This window comes from Heterodontus francisci, chromosome 9 (genome assembly GCF_036365525.1).
Source record: "Heterodontus francisci isolate sHetFra1 chromosome 9, sHetFra1.hap1, whole genome shotgun sequence".
NCBI lineage: Eukaryota > Metazoa > Chordata > Chondrichthyes > Heterodontiformes > Heterodontidae > Heterodontus > Heterodontus francisci.
The window spans coordinates 81433668-81455427 of NC_090379.1; the positions used below are offsets into that span (position 1 = coordinate 81433668).

The 21760-nt window shown below is 45.3% G+C and overlaps 1 protein-coding gene across 6 annotated transcripts in view; it reads right to left on the bottom strand.

Annotated features, from left to right (window-relative positions):
* Positions 1-17726, bottom strand: part of dph6 (diphthamine biosynthesis 6) — a 391285-nt gene extending 373559 nt beyond the window's left edge. For 5 of the 6 annotated variants that reach the window (XR_010975725.1, XM_068039383.1, XM_068039385.1 and 2 more), the window contains exons 1-2: positions 17585-17726; positions 15386-15480 (exon numbers count right to left, since the gene is read on the bottom strand). Coding sequence is in view for 5 of the 6 variants with exons in the window: in XM_068039383.1 (XP_067895484.1) it covers positions 15386-15480; positions 17585-17607 (118 nt within the window). In the remaining variant the exon portion in view is untranslated. Of the gene's footprint in view, positions 1-13807; positions 13892-15385; positions 15481-17584 lie in introns of those variants that run through there. The other variant, XM_068039384.1, reaches the window with a different exon arrangement.
* Between the last annotated feature and the right edge of the window lie 4034 nt (positions 17727-21760).

Genomic DNA, 21760 nt, shown 5'->3' on the forward strand with positions numbered 1-21760 from the left:
GGTTGAAGGTAGTTGATTTTGTTTTATATTCGTTTGTGGGATGTGGGCGTTGCTGGCTAGGCCAGCATTTATTGCCCATCCCTAAATGCCCTTGAGAAGGTGGTGGTGAGCTGCCTTCTTGAACCGCTGCAGTCCTTGGGACGTAGGCACACCAACAATGCTGCTAGGAAGGGAGTTCCAGGATTTTGACTTAGCGACAGTGAAGGAACGGCGATATAGTTCCAAGTCAGGATGGTGTGTGGCTTGGAGGGGTACTTGCAGGTGGTGTTCCCAGGCATCTGCTGCCCTTGTCCTTCTAGGTGGTAGAGATTGCAGGTTTGGAAGGTGCTGTCAGAGGAGCCTTGGTGCATTGCTGCAGTGCATTTTGTGGATGGTACACACTGCTGCCACTGTGCGTCTGTGGTGGAGAGAGTGAATGTTGAAGGTGGTGGATGGGTGCCAATCAAGTGGGCTGCTTTGTCCTGGATGGTGTCGAGCTTCTTGAGTGTTGTTGGAGCTGCACCCATCCAGGCAAGTGGAGAGTATTCCATCACACTCCTGACTTGTGCCTTGTAAATGGTGGACAAGCATTGGGGAAAAAGGCGAGTTACCTGCCGCAGAATTCCCAGCCTCTGACCTGCTCTTGTAGGTACAGCGTTTATATGGCTGTTCCAGTTCAGTTTCTGGTCAATGATAATTCCCAGGATGTTGACAGTGGGGGTTCCAGCGATGGTAATGCCATTGAATGTCAAGGGGAGATGGTTATTGCCTGGCGCTTGTATGGTGTGAACGTTATTTGCCAACTATCAGCCCAGGCCTGGATGTTGTCCAGGGCTTGCTGCATTTGGACATGGGTTGCTTCAATATCTGAGGAGTTGTGAATGATGCTGAACACTGTGCAATCATCAGCGTACATCCCCACTTCTGACCGTATGATGGAGGGAATCTGACGGATGAAGCAGAAGATGGTTGGGCCGAGGACACTACCCTGCGGAACTCCTGCAGTAGTGTCCTTGGACTGAGATGATTGACCTCCAACAACCGCAACCATCTTCCTTTGCGCTAGGTTGACTCCAAACAGCAGAGAGTTTTCTCCTAGATTTCAATTGACACAGTTTTGCGAAGGCTCCTTGATGCTATACTCGGTCAAATGCTGCCTTGATGTCATGGGCAGTCACTCTCACCTCACCTCTTGAGTTCAGCTCTTTTATCCATGTTTGGACCAAGGTTGTGATGAGGTCAGGAGATAAGTGGCCATGGCGGAACCCAAACTGAGTGTCAGTGAGCAGGTTATTGCTGAGCCAGTGCCACTTGATAGCACTGTCGATGACACATTACATCACTTTACTGATGATCAAGAGTAGACTGATAGGGCGGTAATTGGCTGGGTTGGATTTGTCCTGCTTTTTGTGCACAGGACCATACCTGGGCAATTTTCCACACTGCCAGGTAGATGCCAGTGTTGTAGCTGTACTGAAACAGCTTGGCTAGGGGTGCGGCCAGTTCTGGAGCTCAAGTCTTCAGTACTATTGCCAGAATTTTGTCAGGGTCCATAGCCTTTGCAGTAACCAGTGCCGTCAGCCGTTTCTTGATATCACATCGAGTGAATCGGATTGGTTGACGACTGGCAAATGTGATGCTGGGGACCTCAGGAGGAGGCCGATTTGGATCATCCACTTGGCACTTCTGGCTGAAGATAGATGCAAATTCTTCAGCCTGGAGTGGATGGGGATATTTGTGGAGCCTCCTCTTCCTCCTGTCAGTTGTTTAATTCTCCACCATCATAGGGGAAGGCGGTGGGGTAGTGGTAATGTCAGTGGACTAGTAATCCAGAGCTCAGGCTATTGCTCTGGGGACAAAGGTTCGAATCTCACCACAGTAGATGGTGACATTTGAATTCAATTAATAAATTTGGAATTAAAAGCTAGTCTAATGGTGACCATGAAACTATTGTCGATTGTTGTAATGTCCTCACTAATGTCCTTTAGCAACTCAAAACTGGGCATCCATGAAGAGCCATGGGCCCTCAGCAGCAGCATTGTATTCAACCACAATCTGTAACTTATGGCATGGCATATCCCCCACTCTACCATTACCATCAAGCCAGGGGACCAACCCTGGCTCAATGAAGAGTGCAGGAGGGCATACCAGGAGCAGCACCAGGCATTCCTAAAAATGAGGGGTCAGCTTGGTGAAGCTACAACACAGGACTACTTGCATGCCAAACAACGGAAGCGGCATGTGATAGACAGGGCTAAGCGATCCCATAGTCAACAGATCAAATCTAAGCTCTGGGATGTGAGCATCGTTGACTAGGCCAGCATTTATTGCCCATCCCTAATTGCCCTTGAACTGAGTGGCTTGCTAAGCCAGTTCAGAGGGCATTTACGAGTGAACCACATTGCTGTGGGTCTGGATTCACATGTAGGCCAGAGCAGGTAAGGACGGCAGATTTCCTTCCCTGAGGACGTGAACCAGATGGGTTTTTACAAAAATCGACAATGGTTTCATGGTCACCACTAGACTAGCTTTTCTTTTAATTCCAGATTTATTAATTGAATTCAAATCCCACCATCTGCCATGGTGGGATTCGAAACTATGTCCCCAGAGCATTAGCCTGGGGCTCTGGGTTACTAGTCTAGTAAGGCAGGAGGAATGCACTGTTGATTCAGTCCCACTTCTCCATGGGTCACAGCATCCCAATAAATTTTCCCACTTACCAAAATAGCTAATTAGATACTCTATTTGTCCCCAGAATAAAGCACACCAACCAGGTTTCCTTCATAAACAACAAAATTAACCATTTATTATAAAACCAAGTCTTAACCAATAATGAATAAATAAAAAGAATTGAGATATTAAAGCTTAATTTTTCCCTCGCCTTCATGCACTCGCACATACATTCAAAAACCAGTTAACTGGGAAAAAAGGGATTTTTGGTTTACAGCTGTTTCATAGGAATAAAAATAAAAAAACTGAGACTGCCATGATCTGGAAGGAAGTTCTTTGGTTTGGTGAGGTGTCCCAAAGTTGAATAGTTGGATGCCACTCGAAGTCTTTCGAGGCAAGGTTGATGAACAGTCTGGGTTGGGTAGGCGTTCAAAGAGATTTCACTGTAGAAGCTTCACATAAGTCTTCCATGAGGTGTGCTGCAACAGGCGTCAGTTCTCTGTCACACATTCGATGCAAAAGTCCTTTTTAAAGATGCAAGATTTCTGCATATATTCAGGGTTTCTTCAAATAAATGCATGCAGAGGCAACAGTACAATTTCATACAAGCCTTTTTCCTTTCAAGAGCAAGGATTCTTCAAAGAGGTAAAACGTGTCTGGTTCTTCTGATCATCAGGCAAGTCCAAGTCAAATTCCAATTGCCTGCTTTAGTCCAGACCCACTGGCTTTTCAACAATTCAAACTGAAACCAAAACCTTCCAGAAACAAGTCACGTGCCAAGTCATAAATTCCCTCGTCACAGCAGAGGGTAGCTCTGAGGTCAGCCCCTGCTGGTTTCCTTGAAATTACCTGCTTTCCAGTCCTTGTTTGTCAGTTCAACTTTTGTTGAACTTCCTTTCAAAAACATCCATAAAGTTCAGCTCTTCAGATATCTCAATGTCCACTGAACTCCTTTTCAGTTTTTAAAAATACAGAATCCTAAGTTTTAATACAAAAAAAGGAAATCCTTGTAACATGACATAACCACTACACTACTGCCTCCCCATACAGCAAAAGCTATGGGTCATGACAACATCCCAATGTAGTACTGAAGATTTGTGTTCCAGAACTAGCTGCGCCCCTAGCCAAGCTGTTCCAGTACAGTTACAACACCTACCCGACAATGTGTAAAATTGCCCAGATATGTCCTGTCCACAAAACGGACAAATGCAAACTGGTCAATTATTGGCCCACCAGTCTACTCTCAATCAGCAACAAAGTGATGCAAGGTGTCATTGACAGTGCTATCAAGCAACACTTACTCATCAACAACCTGCCCACCCACCAATGCTCATTTTGGATTCTGCCAGGAGCACTTGGCTCTTGATCTCGTTACAACCTTGGTCCAAACATGAAGAAAAGAGCTGAATTCAAAAGGTGAGATGAGAGTGACTGCCCTCGACAGCAAGGCAGCATTTGACCGAGTGTAGCATCAAAGTACCCTAGTAAAATTGAAGTCAATTGGAATCAGAGGGAAAGTTTTCCACTGGTTGGAATCACACCGAGCACAAAGGAAGATGGTTTTGGCTGTTGGAGGCCAATCATCTTAGCCCAAGTACATCGTTGCAGGATTCCTCAAGGTAGTGTCTTAGGCCCAACAATCTTCAGCTGCTTCATCAATGACCTTCCCTCCATCATGAAGTCAGAAGTGGGGATGTTTGCTGATGATTGCAGTGTTAAGTACCGTGCGCAACTCCTCAGATACTGACGCAGTCCGTGCCAGCATGCAGCAAGACCTGGACAACATTCAGCTTTGGGCTGATAAATGGTAACTAACATCCACGTAACACAAGTGCCAGGCTATAACCATCTCCAACAAGACAGAATTTAACCATCTCCCCTTGACGTTCAATGACATTACCATCGCTGAATCCTGTACCATCAACATCCTGGAGGTTTACCATTGACCAGAAACTGAAATAAATACTGTGGCTACAACAGCAGGTCAGAGGCTGGAAATTCTGTGACGAGTAACTCACCTCCTGACTCCCCAATGCCTGTGTGATAGAATACTCGTCATTTGCCTAGATGAGTGCAGCTACAACAACATTCAAGAAGCTTGACACCATCCAGGACAAAGCAGCCCGCTTGATCGGCATCTCATCCACCTTCCTAAATATTCAGTCCTTCTACCACCGGTGCACAGTGGCAGCAGTGTGCACCATCTGCAAAATGCACTGCAGCAACTTGCCAAACCTCCTTCGACGGCACCTTCCTCTACCACCTAGAAGGACAAGGGCAGTAGACACATGGGAGCACCATCACATCCAAGATCCCCTCCATGACACACACCATCCTGACTTGGAAATATATCACCGTTCCTTCACTGTACCTGGATCCAAAACCTGGAGCTCCCTTCTTAACAGCACTGTGGGTGTACCTATACCAGAGTGACTGCAACAGTTCAAGAAATCAGCTCACCACCACCTTCACAAGGGCAATTAGGGATGGGCAATAAATGCTGGCCTTGCCAGCGATGCTCACATCCCATGAACAAATTTGAAAAATACAAGCTTGGAAGATGCAGCTAACAACAGGCCCACTGAAGAACTGTGCTGCATCAGAGAACCAAAAGACTGGAGAGAGATGGCTGAAAAAGAGGAAAGCACCTCGGTTTCAGGAGTTAATGCTGCTCTGGCATCATGGTCTGGCTCTGTAATTTACTCCTGCACCATCTGTGGCAAGGACTATTCTTCAATAATTAAGACTTTTCAGCTACTTAGGACATTACAGCATACAAAACTAACTAGACTGCTTTGGCAGTTATACCATCATTTTTCAAGACCGACAGCTGCCTGTCAAACTGGATAGATATCTAGATTATATATAGGAACATAGGAGCAGGAGTAGGCCATTCAGCTCCACCATTCAATACGATCATGGCTGATCATCCACTTCAATGCCTTTTTCCATACTATCCCCATGTCCCTTTATATCATTGGTATTTAGAAATCTGTCAATCTCTGCTTTAAACATACTCAACGACTGAGCTTCCACAGCCCTCCAGGATATAGAGAATTCCAAAAATTCACAACCCGTTAAGTGAAGAAATTTCTCCTCATCTCCGTCCTAAGTGGCTTCCCCCTTATTTTGAAATTGTGTCCCTTGGTTCTAGACTCCCCAACCAGGGTAAAACATCTTGCCTGTCTATCCCTTTAAGTATTTTGTAGGTTTCAATGAGATCACCTCTCATTCTTCGAAACTCTAGAGAATACAGGCCCAGTTTCCCCAATCTCTCTTCGTAGGACAGTCCCAACATCCCAGGAAGAAGCCCTGGAACCTTTGTTGCACTCCCTCTATGGCCAATAATATCCTTCCTAAGGTAAGGAGACCAAAACTGCACACAGAACGCCAGGTGTGGTCTAACTAAGGTTCTATACAACTGAAAGTTAGCATACAGGTGTAGCAAGCAATTAGGAAGGCTAATGCTATGTTAACCTTTATCGCAAGAGGATTCGCTACTCCTGTACACATCTACACTTTCTAATCTCTTACCATTTAAGAAATACTCTGCACATCTGTTCCTCCTACCAAAGTGGATAACCTCCCATTTGTCCACACTATATTCCATCTGCCATGTTCTTGCCCTCTCACTAAGTCTGTCAAAATCCCCTTGAAGCCACTTTGCATCTTCCTCACAGCACATATTCCCACCTAGTTTTGTGTCATCTGCAAACTTGGAAATATTACATTTGGGGCCCACACCCAAATCACCGATATATACCGTGAACAGCTGGGGCCCAAGTACTTATACTTGCGGTACCCCACTAGTCACAGTCTGCCAATGCGAGAATGACCCATTTATTCCAACTCTGTTTTCTTCCTTAATCCATACCAGTATATTGCCTCCTAGCCCATGTGCTTTAATTTTGCTAACCAACCTCCTGTGGGGGACTTTATCAAAAGCCTTCTGAAAATCCAAGTGTACTACATCCACAGACTCCCTTTACCTATTCTGTTCATAACATCCTCAAAAAACTCCATCAGGTCGTCAAACATGATTTCCCATTCATAAATCAATGTTGACTATGTTGATTATTATCCGTGTCCATTTATCACATCCTTTAGAATAGATTCTAGCATTTTCCCTCTACTGATGTAAAGCTAATAGGTCTGTAGTTCCTTGTTTTCTCTCTCCCTCCCTTCTTAAATAGTGGGCTGACATTTGCTACTTTCCAATCTACAGGAAACCACTCTATAGAATCTATAGAATTTTGGAAGATGATTATTAATGCATCCACTATCTCCATAGCTACCTCTTTCAACACTCTGGGATGTCGAATATCAGGTCCTGGGGACTTATCAACCTTCAGCCCCATTAATTTCCCCAATACAACCTTCTTACTAATACTAATTTCCTTCAATTCCTCATTCTCCCTAGTCCCTTGGATCTCTAATTCTTGGAGATTTCTTGTATCTTCCTCAGTGAAGACAGACACAAAGTAATCATTTAGCTTCTCTGCCATTTCTCTATTCCCCATTATAGATTCTCCTGTCTCCACCTGTAATGGACCTACATTTGTCGAAGCCAAACCTTTCCTTTTTACATACCTATAGAAGCTTTTACAGTCCATTTTTATGTTTTTTGCTAGTTTACATTCATATTCTATTCTCCCTTTATCGGTTTCTTGGTTCCCCTTTGCTGTATTTTAAAATCATCCCAATCCTCAGGTTTACTACTATTTCTGACAACTTTTATAGGCTTTTTCTTTTAATCTTATGCAATCTTAACTTCCTTTGTTAGCTACGGTTGACTGACTTTTCTTTTTGGGTTTTTGTGCCTTGAAGGAATGTATAGTTGCTGTAATCTATATAATACTTCTTTAAAGACTATCCATTGCCTATGTACTGTCATACCTTTTAATGCATTTTCCCAATCCACCTCAGCCAATTTGCCCCTCATACCTTCATAATCTCCTTTGTTCAAATTTAATACCCTGGCTTCAGATTAAATACCTCACTTTGAACCATAATGTAAAATTCTATCATACTCTGGTCACTCATCCCTAAAGGTTCTTTTGCAACAAGATTATTTAACAATGTGGCTGCTGATGTAATAAACTGACCTTGGTGTTGCAGCCTTGAAAGCAGGATTTTTACTGCCGAGCTCTACATACAGTTTCAGCAAGATGTGTCACCAAACATGAAAGGATTCCTATGACAGGCCAACTTTCCCCCTCACGGCTGATATGTATTTTCAGAAGAAATACCAAGCTGGTTATCTTAAAATTATTCACATCATTAGAAAAAAGGGAATATAACAGTTAAAGAGAGAAATGGAGAGAAACAGAAAAAAAGAAATAAAGACAGCTAGAGAGCGACATCAACAAACAAGCAAGGGAGAATGTCACAGATGACAGGAAAAAGATAGCAACATTTTTAAGAATAATTATAGCAACAGAAAGGAATGAAAATGGCACTAAAAGGAGAAAAATGAATTACACTGTGAAATTGAAGCAGTAGCCCTATACTGTACTGGAAGTTTAAAATTCAAAATGCTCACCCATATTTTGGAAGTGATGAGCATTTCTCTAGAACAGTTTTCTTAACATTCATTCTTGGAATGTGCATGTCCCTGGTAAGGACCGTATTACTGCACATGCCTAGTTGCCTTGAGAAGGTGATGGTGGTCTCCTTTCTTGAACTATAGTCATCCTGTGGTGCTCTTTTTAGCTGTTTGATACAACTCAGTGGCTTGTTAGGCCACTTCAGAGGGCCGTTAAGAGTCAATCTCATTGGTGTAGGAATAGAGGCACATCTAGGCTGGACCGAGTAAGGCCAGCAGATTTCCCTCTCTGAAGGACATTAGTGAACCAGTTGGGTTTGTAGCTTCATAGTCACTTTCCACAATTTTTTTTCAAACTGAATCCAAATTCTCCAACTACCAGGCCAGGATTTGAACTCTCATTTTCTGGATGATTAATCCAGACCTCGAAGATTACTAGCTCAGTATCATAGCCACCAAACGATCTGATCCTTTAAAATATCATTCTTTAACTCCTTTTTAAATTTCTTGACTTTGGAAGCTCATCAAGGCAAGGATGAGAACACTTCAACCCTTAGCACCCAGTTCAATCACTGAACATTCCAGCACAGATAAGGATAAGTAAATAAAGCAAAGTAAAGCTGTTTCTGCTTTTCATTTGTAATTTGTTTGAACCCTAACCTCAGAAAGGAGTCAGAACCATGCCACTGTGAATGCTTTCAGTTCGTGTGCCAACAATCCTTATGGTTTCCATGAGTGAGATTGGCAGTTTTGTGTCTTGTGACCCTTTATGTTACCTGTCACCTTGGCTCAGTTGGTAAAACACATCTGAGTCAGAGGATGTAAGTTCAAGCTCCATGCCAAGATTTAAGCACACAAACTAGCATGACATTCCAGTTCAGTACTCAGGGAACAGCTCCAGAGATGAGACGTCTTGAAGGCCTAATCTGCCTGTTACAGCAGTCCATGTGGCTTTTATAGATCTAATGGTATTTGAAGAATAGCCCTTAACCAACACCGCCCCAAACAGATTAACTGGTCATAGAGAGATACAGCACAGAAACAGCCCCTTCGGCCCACCAAGTCCGCGCCGACCATCAACCACCCATTTATACCAATCCTACATTAATCCCTTTTTTCCCTCTCACATCCCCACCTTCCCTCAATTCTCCTACCACCTACCTACACTAGGGGCAATTTTTTTTAAATGGCCAATTTACCTATCAACCAGCAAGTCTTTGGCATGTGGGAGGAAACCAGAGCACCTGGAGGAAACCCACGCAGTCACAGGGAGAACTTGCAAACTCCACACAGGCAGTACCCAGAACTGAACCTGGGACGCTGGAGCTGTGAGGCTGCGGTGCTAACCACTGCGCCACCCTCTGTGGTCATTCATTACATTGCCGTTGGTGGAATTCCCTCAAAGTATCTGTCAAGTTTATCTATGTAACAGTTACTGCACTTCAAAAATAATTCATTCAAGTGCTTTGAGATGTGATGAGGCTATATAAGTACATGTCTTCCTTCATCGTTTGCCACTGTCAACTCATTTCAGTCTGCTGAAACTAATTTAATGCAGAATCTACAAACAGCAGAAAGAGACTTCCATCACAGTTCCAATCCTGTCCGGAATGATGAGGCAAGAGGACAGTATGTTAGTACACTGTGCCATCCATTTCAATTCTTTGGTTTTTAATGCTTATTTTTGCTTAAATAGTGTTTGTTCTGGTCATCAAAGGAGAACTTTCAGGTGGCAGTTACTGATTCTTACGAAGGAAATTGAATTACCATGAAAAGATATCTCTATCACCCCATGTTAATGCTTCAATTTACTGACAATTTCATTTCAAAATACTCACTAGGCCAATAACTCACCCAAACCAGCTCCAGAAATGTTGCTGTATCTCACTGTTTCAATGTAAATAAACAAAAATGGAAGACTAAAACAGAAATGATGATAAAGCTAATCATAAGTAATTCTTTTTTTTAAAACTGCTGTTCAAATTCTCTCTAAGATACTTTGTCTTCTATTATAGGAACAGTGAAGTGTGGTTTTGCTATTCTTAATGGATTCTTTCTTCTATTGATTTTGTTAATAGTGATGTATTTATTTTCTCAGTAGATATCTCACAGTCTCTCAAATTAGTAAATATGGTCTCAATTGTGTTAACTACAGTGAGATTTCATTCCACTCAATGACTTCATGGAATGAAAAAGATTCTTTACCAAGATTCACTTTAATAAGGGGTGAATAAAATATCTATCTTATGTAGGGCCCAAGTCTCCTTTCAGCATTTAAAATCTTGAAACTAAATTACCCATCCCCAATCATTTTGAGTATATCTATAAGAAATAAAGAACTTAAATTATTGAGCACCTTTCAGAACCTCAGAAAGACCCGAAGTCTCTACACCCAGTACTGCTGAAGTATAGTCATAGTTGTAAGGTAGGAACGCTCCTCTCAATTTGTGCACAGGACGTCCCGCAAACAGCAGTGAGATAAATTACCAGATATTCTGTTTTAGTGATGTTCTTTTTTCATTCATTCGCAATAACAACTTAACGTAATAAAACGTCCCAAAGACGCTTTAGAGGAGCATTATAAAATAAAGTATAACACTGAGCCACAAAAGGAGATATTAAATCAGATGAACAAAAGCTTGGTCAAAGAGGTAAGTTTTCAGGAGTGCCTTAAAGGGGGAAAGTGAGGTGGAGGGGTGTAGGGAGCTTGTGGCCGAGGCAACTGAAGACGTAGCCACCAATGGTGGAGCGATTAAAATCAGTGAGCACAAGAGGCCAGATTTAGAGAAGCGCAGGCATCTTGGAGGGTTGTGGGGCTGGAGGAGATTACAGCGATAGGGAGGGACGAGGCCATGGAGAGATTTGAAAACAAGGACGAGAATTTTAAAATAAAGACACTGCTTGACCGGGAGCCAACACAGGTTAGTGAGCATAGGGGCAGTAGGGGAACGTGACTTGGTGCAAGTTAAGACATGAGGAGCAGAGTTTTGGATGACCTTAAGTTTACAGAGAGTAGAATGTGGGAGACCAGCTAGAAGTGCATTGGAATAGTCAAGTCTAGAGGCAACGAAAGCATGAATGAGGGTTTCAGCAGCAGCAGAGCTGAGGTAGGGGCAAAATCAGGCAATGTGACGGACTTAGTGGGATATGAGTGTCATTGGCAAGGCTGCCATTTTATTTCCTATCCCTAGATGCCCTTGAGAAAGTGGTGGTAGGCCTTCTTGAACCACCACAATCCACATGGTGAAGATACTCTCACAATGCTGTTTGGTAGGGAGTTCTAGGCTTTTGACCCAGCAACAACCATGAAACGACAATACATGTCCAAGTCAGGATGATGTGTGACTTGAAGGCGAACCTGCAGATGCTGGTGTTCCCTTGCTTTGTCCTTCTAAATGGGGGACATCGCAGAATCAGGAAGTGCTGCCAAAGAGGCTTTGGTGATTTCCACAGAGGCATCCTATAGGTCAGAATTGGGCTCGCAGATGTATTTCAGAGATTTATTTATTTATTGAGAGATACAGCACTGAAACAGGCCCTTCGGCCCACCGAGTCTGTGCCGACCATCAACCACCCATTTATACTAATCCTACATTAATCCCATTACCCTCTCACATCCCTACCTTCCCTCAATTCCCCTACCACCTACCTATACTAGGGGCAATTTATAATGGCCAACTTACCTATCAACCTGCAAGTCTTTGGCATGTGGGAAGAAACCAGAGCATCCGGCGAAAACCTACACGGTCACAGGGAGGACTTGCAAACTCCGCACAGGCAGTACCCAGAATCGAACCCGGGTCGCTGGAGCTGTGAGGCTGCGGTGTTAACCATTGCGCCACTGTGCCGCCCACGATGAGAAATTTCCCATTGGTTTCTTCTTCCAGACCAACTTTTTAAAAACATCCGCTGTCACTTTCACAGCTGACAGCAGGACAAGCGCTTTCCCAACTTCGGACAGGTTCGGGGTTCTCCGGCAGGATCAGACTTTTTTTTAAAAGCCAAAAAAACCCGAATACGTATGAAGTTGGGAAAACGTTGTTTCCCAATGTCAGCACCTGTCAGTTGTGAAAGCGACAGCACGATGTTTTTAAAAAGAACTGACCAACCACAAACCCAGATGGAGCGGGAGGGAGGAAGGAGGAGCGGGATGGGGGAGAAGGAGCCGGGGGGCGGAGGGAGAAGGAGCTGGGGGGGGGGGGGGGTTGGAGGAGCAGGAGGGGAGTGAGCGGGGGCGGTGAAGAAGCAGGGGAGGAAGGAGCGGGGGGGGGGGGGGAAGGGGAGGAAGGAGCGGGAAGTGGGGGGAAGGAGCGGGAAGGGGAAGGAGCAGGAAGGGGAAGGAGCGGAAGGGGGAAGGAGCGGAAGGGGGAAGGAGCGGGAGGGGAAAGGAGTGGGAGGGGAGGAAGGAGCGGGGAAGGAGCGGGGGAGAAAGGAGCAGGGGGGTGAAGCGGGAAGGGGGGGGAAGGAGCAGAAGTGGGGGGGAAGGAGCGGGAAGGGGGGGAAGGAACGGGGGGGAAGGAGCGGGAAGGGGGGGAGGTGCGGGAGGGGGGCAAGGAGCAGGAGGGGGGGAAGGAGCGGGGGGGGGAAAGAGCGGGGGGGGAGGAGCGGGAGGGGGAAGGGCAGAGGGGGGTGGGGGGAAGGGCAGAGAGAGGGTGGGGGAAGAGGGCAGAGAGGGGGTGGGGGGGACGGGCAGAGAGGGGGTGGGGGGGAGTGCAGAGAGGGGGTGGGGGGGAGCGCAGAGAGGGGGTGGGGGGAAGCGCAGAGAGGGCTGGGGGGGGGGGGAAGCGCAGAGAGGGGGTGGGGGAAATGCAGAGAGGGGGTGGGGGAAACGCAGAGAGGGGGTGGGGGGAAACGTAGAGAGGGTGTGGGGGGAAGCACAGAGATGGGTGGGAGAAGCGCAGAGAGGGGGTGGGGGAAACGCAGAGAGGAGCTGGGGAAACGCAGAGAGGAGCTGGGGAAGCGCAGAGAGGGGCTGGGGGAAGCGCAGAGAGGGGCTGGGGGAAGCGCAGAGAGGGGGTAGGGGAAGCGCAGAGAGGGTGTGGGGGAAGCAGAGAGAGAAAGTTGGGGAAAAACGCAGAGAGGGGGTGGGGGGGAAGCAGGGAGGAGGGCAACAGCAAGTGGGGGGGGGCAACGCAGAGTGACTGAGAGAGAGAGAGCAAGAGAGACAGACAGACAGACAATGACAGAGAGAGGGAGAGAGAGTGACTGAGATCAGTCCTGACAGATGGACATCTATCTGGAATACTCCGCATCGCTATAACAATCGTGCGGGCAAACGCTGACTACTTGTGCAAACAAAAAAATGACACTAAATTAGTGTCCAACATAGTGACAAGAAAGTCAGTCAATAAATTAATCTTTTCATTTAAAGCTTCTTTACAAAAATGTACATCTGTTGTGGTTTTGATTAATAGTAAGATAAATTTTTAATGCCTTTATCTTTTCGAAATTGTATCACCGGCCCATGATGTAACACAAAAATTGCAATGTGGCCCCCACATGAAAAGGTTGGACAACCTTACTAGAGATAATACACACTGCAGCCACGGTACGCCGGTTATAGAGGGAGTGGATGTTTACGTTGGTGAATGGGCTGCCGTTCAAACAAATTACCTTGTCCTGGAATTACTGGAATGGCCCTCATCAAAATCACAAATGACATCCTATGTGACTGTGACCGAGATAAACTATCCCTCCTCCTCCTTCACAGTCTATCTGCAGCCCTCAACACAGTTGACCACACCATCCTCCTCGAATGCCTCTCCATTGTCTTCCAGTTAGGTGGAACCGCCCTTGGTTGGTTCAATTCTTATCTAAAGACTTCTTGTCAGAGAATCACCTGCAATGGCTCTTCTTCTCACTCCCGCACTGTAACATCTGGTGTTAAAGGATCTACCCTCAGCTCCATTCTATTTCTCATCTACATGCTGCCCCTCAGTGGTTCCATCTGAAAACAAATCATATACATCTACACTGATGGCACACAGCTTTATCTTACCACCTCTCTGATCCTTCCACCGTCTCAGATTTGTCACACTGCCCATCTGACATCCAGTATTCGATGAGCAGACATTTTCTCAAACTAATTATTGAGAAGTCTGAAGCCAGTGTCTTTGGTCCCTGCCACAAATTCTGTTCCCTGACCATCCCTCTCCCTTGCAACTGTCTGCATCTGAGCCAGACCAGTTGCAACCTTGCTGTTGTGTTTGACCTCGAGATGAGCTTCAGACTAAAATCCATCCATCAACAAGGCTGCCTCCTTCTACCTCTGTAAAATCGCCCAACTTCTACTGTTTCAGCTCTTCTGCTGCTGAAACCCGCATCCATGTTTTTGTTACCTCTAGACTTAACTATTCCAATGCTCTCTCGTACGGCCTCCCATCCTCCAATCTACATAAACCTGTGCACATCCATCTATGTTGCCTGTATCTTAACTCATACCAAGCTTGTGTCCATGTTTGGACTAAGGCTGTGATGAGGTCTGGAGCCAAGTGGTCGTGGCAGAATCCGAAGTGAGAATCGATGAGGTTATTTTTGAGGAAATGCTGCTTGATACACTGTTGATGACTCCTACAATCACTTTGCTCCTGATAAATAGTCTGACAGAGCGGTAACTGGCCAAGTAGATTTGTCCTGCTTTTTGTGGAAAAGACAGACATGAGTAATTTTACACATTGTAGAGTAGGTGCTAGTTTTATAGCTGTACTGGAATAGTTTGGCTAGACACATGGCTAGTTCTGGAGCAGAAGTCTTCAGCACTGTAGTCAGATGAGGTGTTGTCAGGGACCATTGCCTTTACTGTGTCCAGTGCACTTGGCTTTTTCTTGATGTCAGGTGGCATAAATCAAATTGGCTGAATTGAGATGTCAGAATAGTGGAAAGAGATGCTAGGATTTGGGATGACAGTAACGGAGTATGGAAGGATTTTAAAGTCTGGGTACAGTGTGATGAATGCAGCAGCCACAGCAAGGGAGTTCCAGGTTGTTAAGAGTGCTGGGAGGTTGGTGCTGAGGTGTGACATTGGGTTCTGGGAATATACACAATATAGACTGCTTCTCTGGTCTCTTTACTTGGAGAATAGTGCACATTCTGAAGTTGTGTAGTATACATCTATTTCCTATTGCAAGCTGTAAAGGACAGGCCATGTTGAAAAAAGGCTGAATATCTGATGCATTGATGGAAACGGCTTACCTTTGTGATTAGAGGGTCTTAAATTAGCTAATGCCACCACTTCATGCCCAGCTGCCACACACTGCATCATATTGTAACAGCTGTCCTTTCCACCACTGCAAAAAAAAATTATTTTCACTAGACTAAGAAAAGCCCATAAGCCACTCTATTATCATCACTACACATTCAAATGTAAGTTAAATCATTTCCGCTCATTTGCAGAAGCATTCAGGACTTCACCTCAATTCCTTGTTAAACTTTTATGATGAGAAGATACGAATGACAGCATCAACAACTTGCATTTATACAGCACCTTTAAAGAGGTAAAAAATTCAAGGTGCTTCAGAGAAGTATTATCTGACAAAAATCGACACCAAAGGAGACATTAGCAGGAAACAGATAGGTTATAAGTAGCTTAAGGGAGGTGGAATCAGTTAGCAAGGGAATTCCAGAGCTTAGAGTCTGACAGCTGAGAACATTGGCCATGAATGGTGGAGCAAAGACATTTTTTGGGTTGCACGAAAGGGCAGAGTTGGAGGAACACAAAGTCCTCAGAGGGCTGGAAAAGGTTACAGATAGGAAGGGAGAGAGGTCCTTAAGGAATTTGAACATGAGGGTGAAAGTTTTAAATTTGAACAGGATGGGAACTGGGAGCCAACACTGGTCAACAAGCACAGGGGTGATCAGTGAGTAGAACTCGTTATGGGATAGCATGCGGCAGCAGGACTGTGGATGAGCATAAGCTTGAGGAGCGTCGAGCTAAGAAGGCCAGCAAAGAGAGCACTGCAACTGTCATCTGAAGATGCTAAAGGTGTGGATGAGGGTTTCAGCAGCAAATTGGTTGAGGAAGGTTTCAGAAGCAGATGGGCTGAGGCAAGGGCAGAGATGACCTTATGGAGGTGGAAGTAGTTTGGTCTTTGTGGTGGAGAGGAAACAGGGTGTGAAGCTCATCTAAGGGTCAAATAGGATACCCACATCACAAACAATTTAGTTCAACCTGAGACAATGGCTGGGGAAGATGAAATTTGTGGCAAGGGAATAGGAGTTTGTGGCATGTGCCAAATACTTCAGTCTCCCAATGTTTAACTGGAGGAAACTGAGGCTCATTGCCGACTGGATGTGTGCAGTCTGACAACAAAGACACTGAAGAGGTCAAGAGAGTTTGATGCTTTCAGCATATGTGTGGAAGCTAACCTATTACAATTTCGCCCGGGGCCAATGTGTAGATCAGAAAGAGGACGAGGCCAAGAACAGATTCTTAGTGGACTCCAGAGGTAGCGATACAATGCCAGGAAGAGAACCCATTGCTGGAGATGTTCTGGCTGTGGCTGCAGAGGTAAGTGTGGAATCAAAAGAGGACAATCCCACTGAGATGGATAGTAAGGAGGAATTGGAAGAGGATGTTATGGTCAATTATATGAAAAGCATCAACAGGTTAAGACAGACGAAGAAGAATAATGCATGTTACAGAGAATGTCATGTGTAAGGGCCATTTTAGTGCTGTGCCAGGAGAGGAAACCTTATTGGAGATTCAAACATGGAACTGTGGGAAAGGTGGACAGGGACTTGGGAGGAAATAACACATTCGAGATCTTGGGAGAGGAAAGGCAGATTGGAGACATAGCGGTAGTATGCAAGGACTGAGGGGTTGAGGGTGAGTTTTTTGAGGAGTGAGGTGATGGCAGCAGTTTTGAAAGTGAGGCAGACAGTGCCCAAGGAGAGGGAACCGATGACAATAATCAGTTCATGTAGTGCTAGGAGGGGAAGCTGTGTGGGCAGCAGTTTCGTGGGAATGGGATCAAAAGAGCAAGAGGTAGTTCTCAGACAAGATGAGCTCCGAGAGATCATGAGGGAAGATAGGAGTAAATTAGAAAAGGATGCTGGTTCAGGGTTAGGGGAGGGGCAGGAATGCAGAAGAGGTGGTCTCAATCTTCGTGGCAAAAATCATTGAGCTCCTCGCACTTCAGAGGAGTGGATGGGGCAGTGGTGCAGAAAAGGGGTGTTGTGGAGTATTAGCTTTGTATTTCAGGATGATCTTGAGTAATGAGTTGTTCTGGCCCGATAGCGCTTTATGTGGCCCAGCCAACCAGATCTGGCAATGGTTAAACTAGGTAGTTTCCTAATGTAATGAATTGAAAAGAATAAATTTCACAATGCAAAAACATGAGGAAACAGCAGAGGCTGCAAAAAACCATTTCTATCATGGAGATGTTATTTTACCTGATTAAAGCAACTACTTTCATTTTGTTCAGAGGGAGTGAAACATGTGGGGTTTTCAAGTTCAATGAGGTGTTCGACCACTGCTGGACTGCCTACCTATCCCAATCTCTCACCCTCCCTGTCTGGTTTCCAGTCCTCCCTCTCCCCCAGTACCCACCCCTCTCTCTATCCCAGTACCCACCCCTCTCTCTCTACCCACCACCCCTCTCTCTCTACCCACCTCCCCCTCTATCCCTTTATACAACCCCTCTCCCACTCACTCACTCCCCCCTATTCCCTCTCTGTACCTATTCCACTCACCCTCTCTCTCCCTATTCCACTCTCTCTACATATATATATTCCGCTATCGCTCTCTGTCCTATCCCACTCTCCCTCTTTCTCTCTTTACTTACTTACTTACTTACTTACTTACTTACTTATCTCTCTCTCTCTCTCCCACTCTATCACTATTACTCTCTTTCTCTCCTGGTCCCAGTATTTTTCTAGGTGAACATGCCGACCAGGTCCTCGCTCCCAGGACCCCGGAACTTTGCTGCCCTCGCGGCGCCCGAACAAAAGAAAAGCCCAAAATATTTCTCCCAGCTGCGGAAAATCGTCGCCAATTCTCAGATACAGAAAACCAGCAACAACACAACCCCATCCGCAATCCCTTTTATTCAGCAGTTTGTACAGATGTAGCTGAAGACGTCAGGAAGGCTGTAGCCGACGATCACATTTAAAGGGGCGGTGCAACATCAATTTCAGTCTGGCCAACAAAAACTAAGAGGGAAATCAATTTGGGAGATTATCGTTTACTGCCGAGTAATATAGCGTTAACATTACATTTCGTCCTATTGTTATATGTGACATTTAATAAATGTATCTCTAATCTTCTTCTTCTTTGGCCTCCTTATCTCGAGACAATGGGTAAGTGCCTGGAGGTGGTCAGTGGTGTGTGAAGCAGCGCCTGGAGTGGCTATAAAGGCCAATTCTAGAGTGACAGGCTCTTCCACAGGTGCTGCAGAAAAATTTGTTTGTCGGGGCTGTTACACCGTTGGCTCTCCCCTTGCGCCTCTGTCTTTTTTCCTGCCAACTGCTAAGTCTCTTCGACTCGCCACACTTTAGCGCACTGACACGGAACACAAAAGTCCGAGTGTATCAAGCCTGTGTCCTCAGTACCTTGATCTATGGCAGCGAGGCCTGGACAACGTATGTCAGCCAAGAGCGGCGTCTCAATTCATTCCATCTTCGCTGCCTCCGGAGAATACTTGGCATCAGGTGGCAGAACCGTATTTCCAACACAGAAGTCCTTGAGGCGGCCAACACCCCCAGCTTATACACACGACTGAGTCAGCGGCGCTTGAGATGGCTTGACCATGTGAGCCGCATGGAAGATGGCAGGATCCCCAAAGACACATTGTACAGTGAGCTCACCACTGGTATCAGACCCACCGGCCGTCCATGTCTCCACTTTAAAGACGTCTGCAAACGCGACATGAAGTCCTGTGACATTGATCACAAGTCGTGGGATCTCTAATAGTGCCCTCCAAAAACCCACCCCACTCTTAAAATCCTTGTGCATGGATTGTGACTGACACTAAAAATTAACACCAGTGCATCAATGATACTCCAGTTTGTTCGAGATTCTAGTAGACCTGAAGTGTTGCGTGGCCAATTTGAAGTACTATCGCTTAATTTAATAATTTGATGAGCTATTGGTGTTAGGCTGGCTAAACTTGGACTTTGCTGACTACATAATTGTTTCTGGAGTGCCATCTTTACTACTATCATCTCTGTCGTCCAGCAGCCAATTGCTCAAACTCCAACAACATCCTTTTCTCTAGCCATCCCTCTCTACCTATGTTTTGTGGAGGACAGTGAAGAAGATGTGGAAGGAGCTCAGAGGGCATGTACCATACACATGGGCTGGCACAAATCTACAGATATCTGTTGCACAACATCTGGGAATTCTGCAGCAAGTAACTCACCTCCTGACTCGCCAAAGCCTGCGATCTCTTCCACCTGAAAGGACAAGGGCAGCAGACACGTGGGAACACCACCACCTGCAAGTTCCCCTCCAATCCACCCACCATCCTGACTTGGAAATATATTGCCGTTCCTCCAATGTTGCTGGATCAAAATCCTGGAACTGCCTCCCGAACAGCACTGTAGGTGTACCTGCACCAGATGGACCGCAGTGGTTCAAGAGGCAGCTCAACTTCTCAAGGACAATTAGGGATGGGCAACAAATGCTGACCTTGCCAGCGATGCCCACATCCCACGAAATGAATTATTTAAAAAAATCTTCAGATCAAAGCATTCCTATCTAAAGTTACCCAGACACCACTGTATTAGGCAGCTATGGTTTCCCAGGGAGATGATAAAGAGATGTTTAGAGCTTCCCCCCCCATTACTGGCATGGCACTAAGTGATGTAGTTAAAATGATAATGGCACTCAATTTCTTTGCCACAGAAATTTCCAGGGTACACAAGGGGATATGACATTGAAGTCAATCCGCATTAAGCTGGTTACAAAAAGCATATTTTGTAGTATTACCCAGTTCACCTTGCTCCCTATGGAAGTCACACAGAAACAGGAAAGAACAATTCAGTTTTAGAAACTTGCAAAGTCCTCAGGTCGGAGGAGCCCTTATGGGATACGTGCAGTCATTTGTTTTCCCTTGCAGAATCCAGTAAACAGTGAATGTACAAGTTGATGTGATTCCAAGCACATCATCGTGCATATGAATGCCTGCTACCCAAAAAGTTGCCACATGCTTTCATTTTAAGGCAGTCAAGTATCCTGGGCCGTTCACCGGCTGAGGTCAGGGTTCAGGCTGGTATTCAGGGACAAGGGCTGCCCATTGCAGCAATGACTCATTACCCCACTACAAAACATCAGAGCACCTGAACAACTGCACACAATGAGGTACAGAGTCATAAGGATAGTAATTGAGAAAACCATTGACATCCTGAAAGCTCAATTTAGATATTTGGACCAATCAGATTGTAGGCGGGTGCACTCAACTATAGTTTCCTTAATAATTGTTACTTGCTCTGTCCTTCACAATCTTACCATTAAAAAAGGTCTTCATCTTACAGAAGTGGAGGAAGACGATCAACTGGCTACTTTGTCCTTGATAGTGTTGAGCTTCACTCATTCAGGAAAGTGGAGAGTACTCTATCACACTCCTGACTTGTGTCTTGTAGATCGTGGAAAGGCTTTGGGGAGTCAGGAGGTGAGTCACTTACTGCAGAATATCCAGACTTGACCTGCTCTTGCATCCTGGACCAGTTAAGTTTCTGGTCAATAGTGACCCCCAGGATGTTGATGGTGAGGGATTCAGCAATGGTAATGCTGTTGAATGTCGAGGGGAGATGGTTTAACTGTCTCTTGTTAGAGATGACAATTGCCTGCCTCTTGTGTGGTGCAACTGTTACTTGCCCATATCAGGCCAAGACTGAATGTTGTCAATGTCATGCTACATGTGGGTTCAGACTGCTTCATTATCTGATGAGATGCGAATGGTACTGAATACCATGTAACATACAGCGAACATCCCACTTCTGACCTTATGTTTCAGGGAATGTTGGGGCTGAGTGCTCATGGCAGAACCCAAACTGAGCATCAGTTATTGGTGAGTAAGTGCCACTTGATAGCACTGTTGATGACACCTTCCATCACTTTATTGATGATTGAGAGTCGACTGGTGGGGCAGTAATCGGATGGATTAGATTTGTCCTATTCTTTTTGGACAAAAAAATAGTGAGCAGTAGCAGGAAACCTAGATCATTTTTTTCCTTCTCCAACCCATTGGAGCTTAAGCCAATGCAAACACTCTATCTCCCTGGCTGAGATTGTCTCACTCAGTACAAACCAGGAACTTAACCTGGGATCTTCTCAGTCAGTCCAGCTCAGTACAATGAAAGCAGCACATCTACCTATTGATTTATCAGGTGCTGTTCACACTATACCAATTCCGTGAAACAATCATCAAGATTACATTGATGGTGTCATAGTGATCGTACAAAATCACCAATTTCAAATGGAAATGAATACTGAATATCTACTTCCCAGGTGGCGCATAAGCAGTTTTCTAAATTATGCAATGTGTGTATTCAGATGTCCGTGTGGGGCTGCGATTGGATAATGCCTCTTTCACCTATCAGATCTTAGACTCTCTAAAGTTTCAGAAT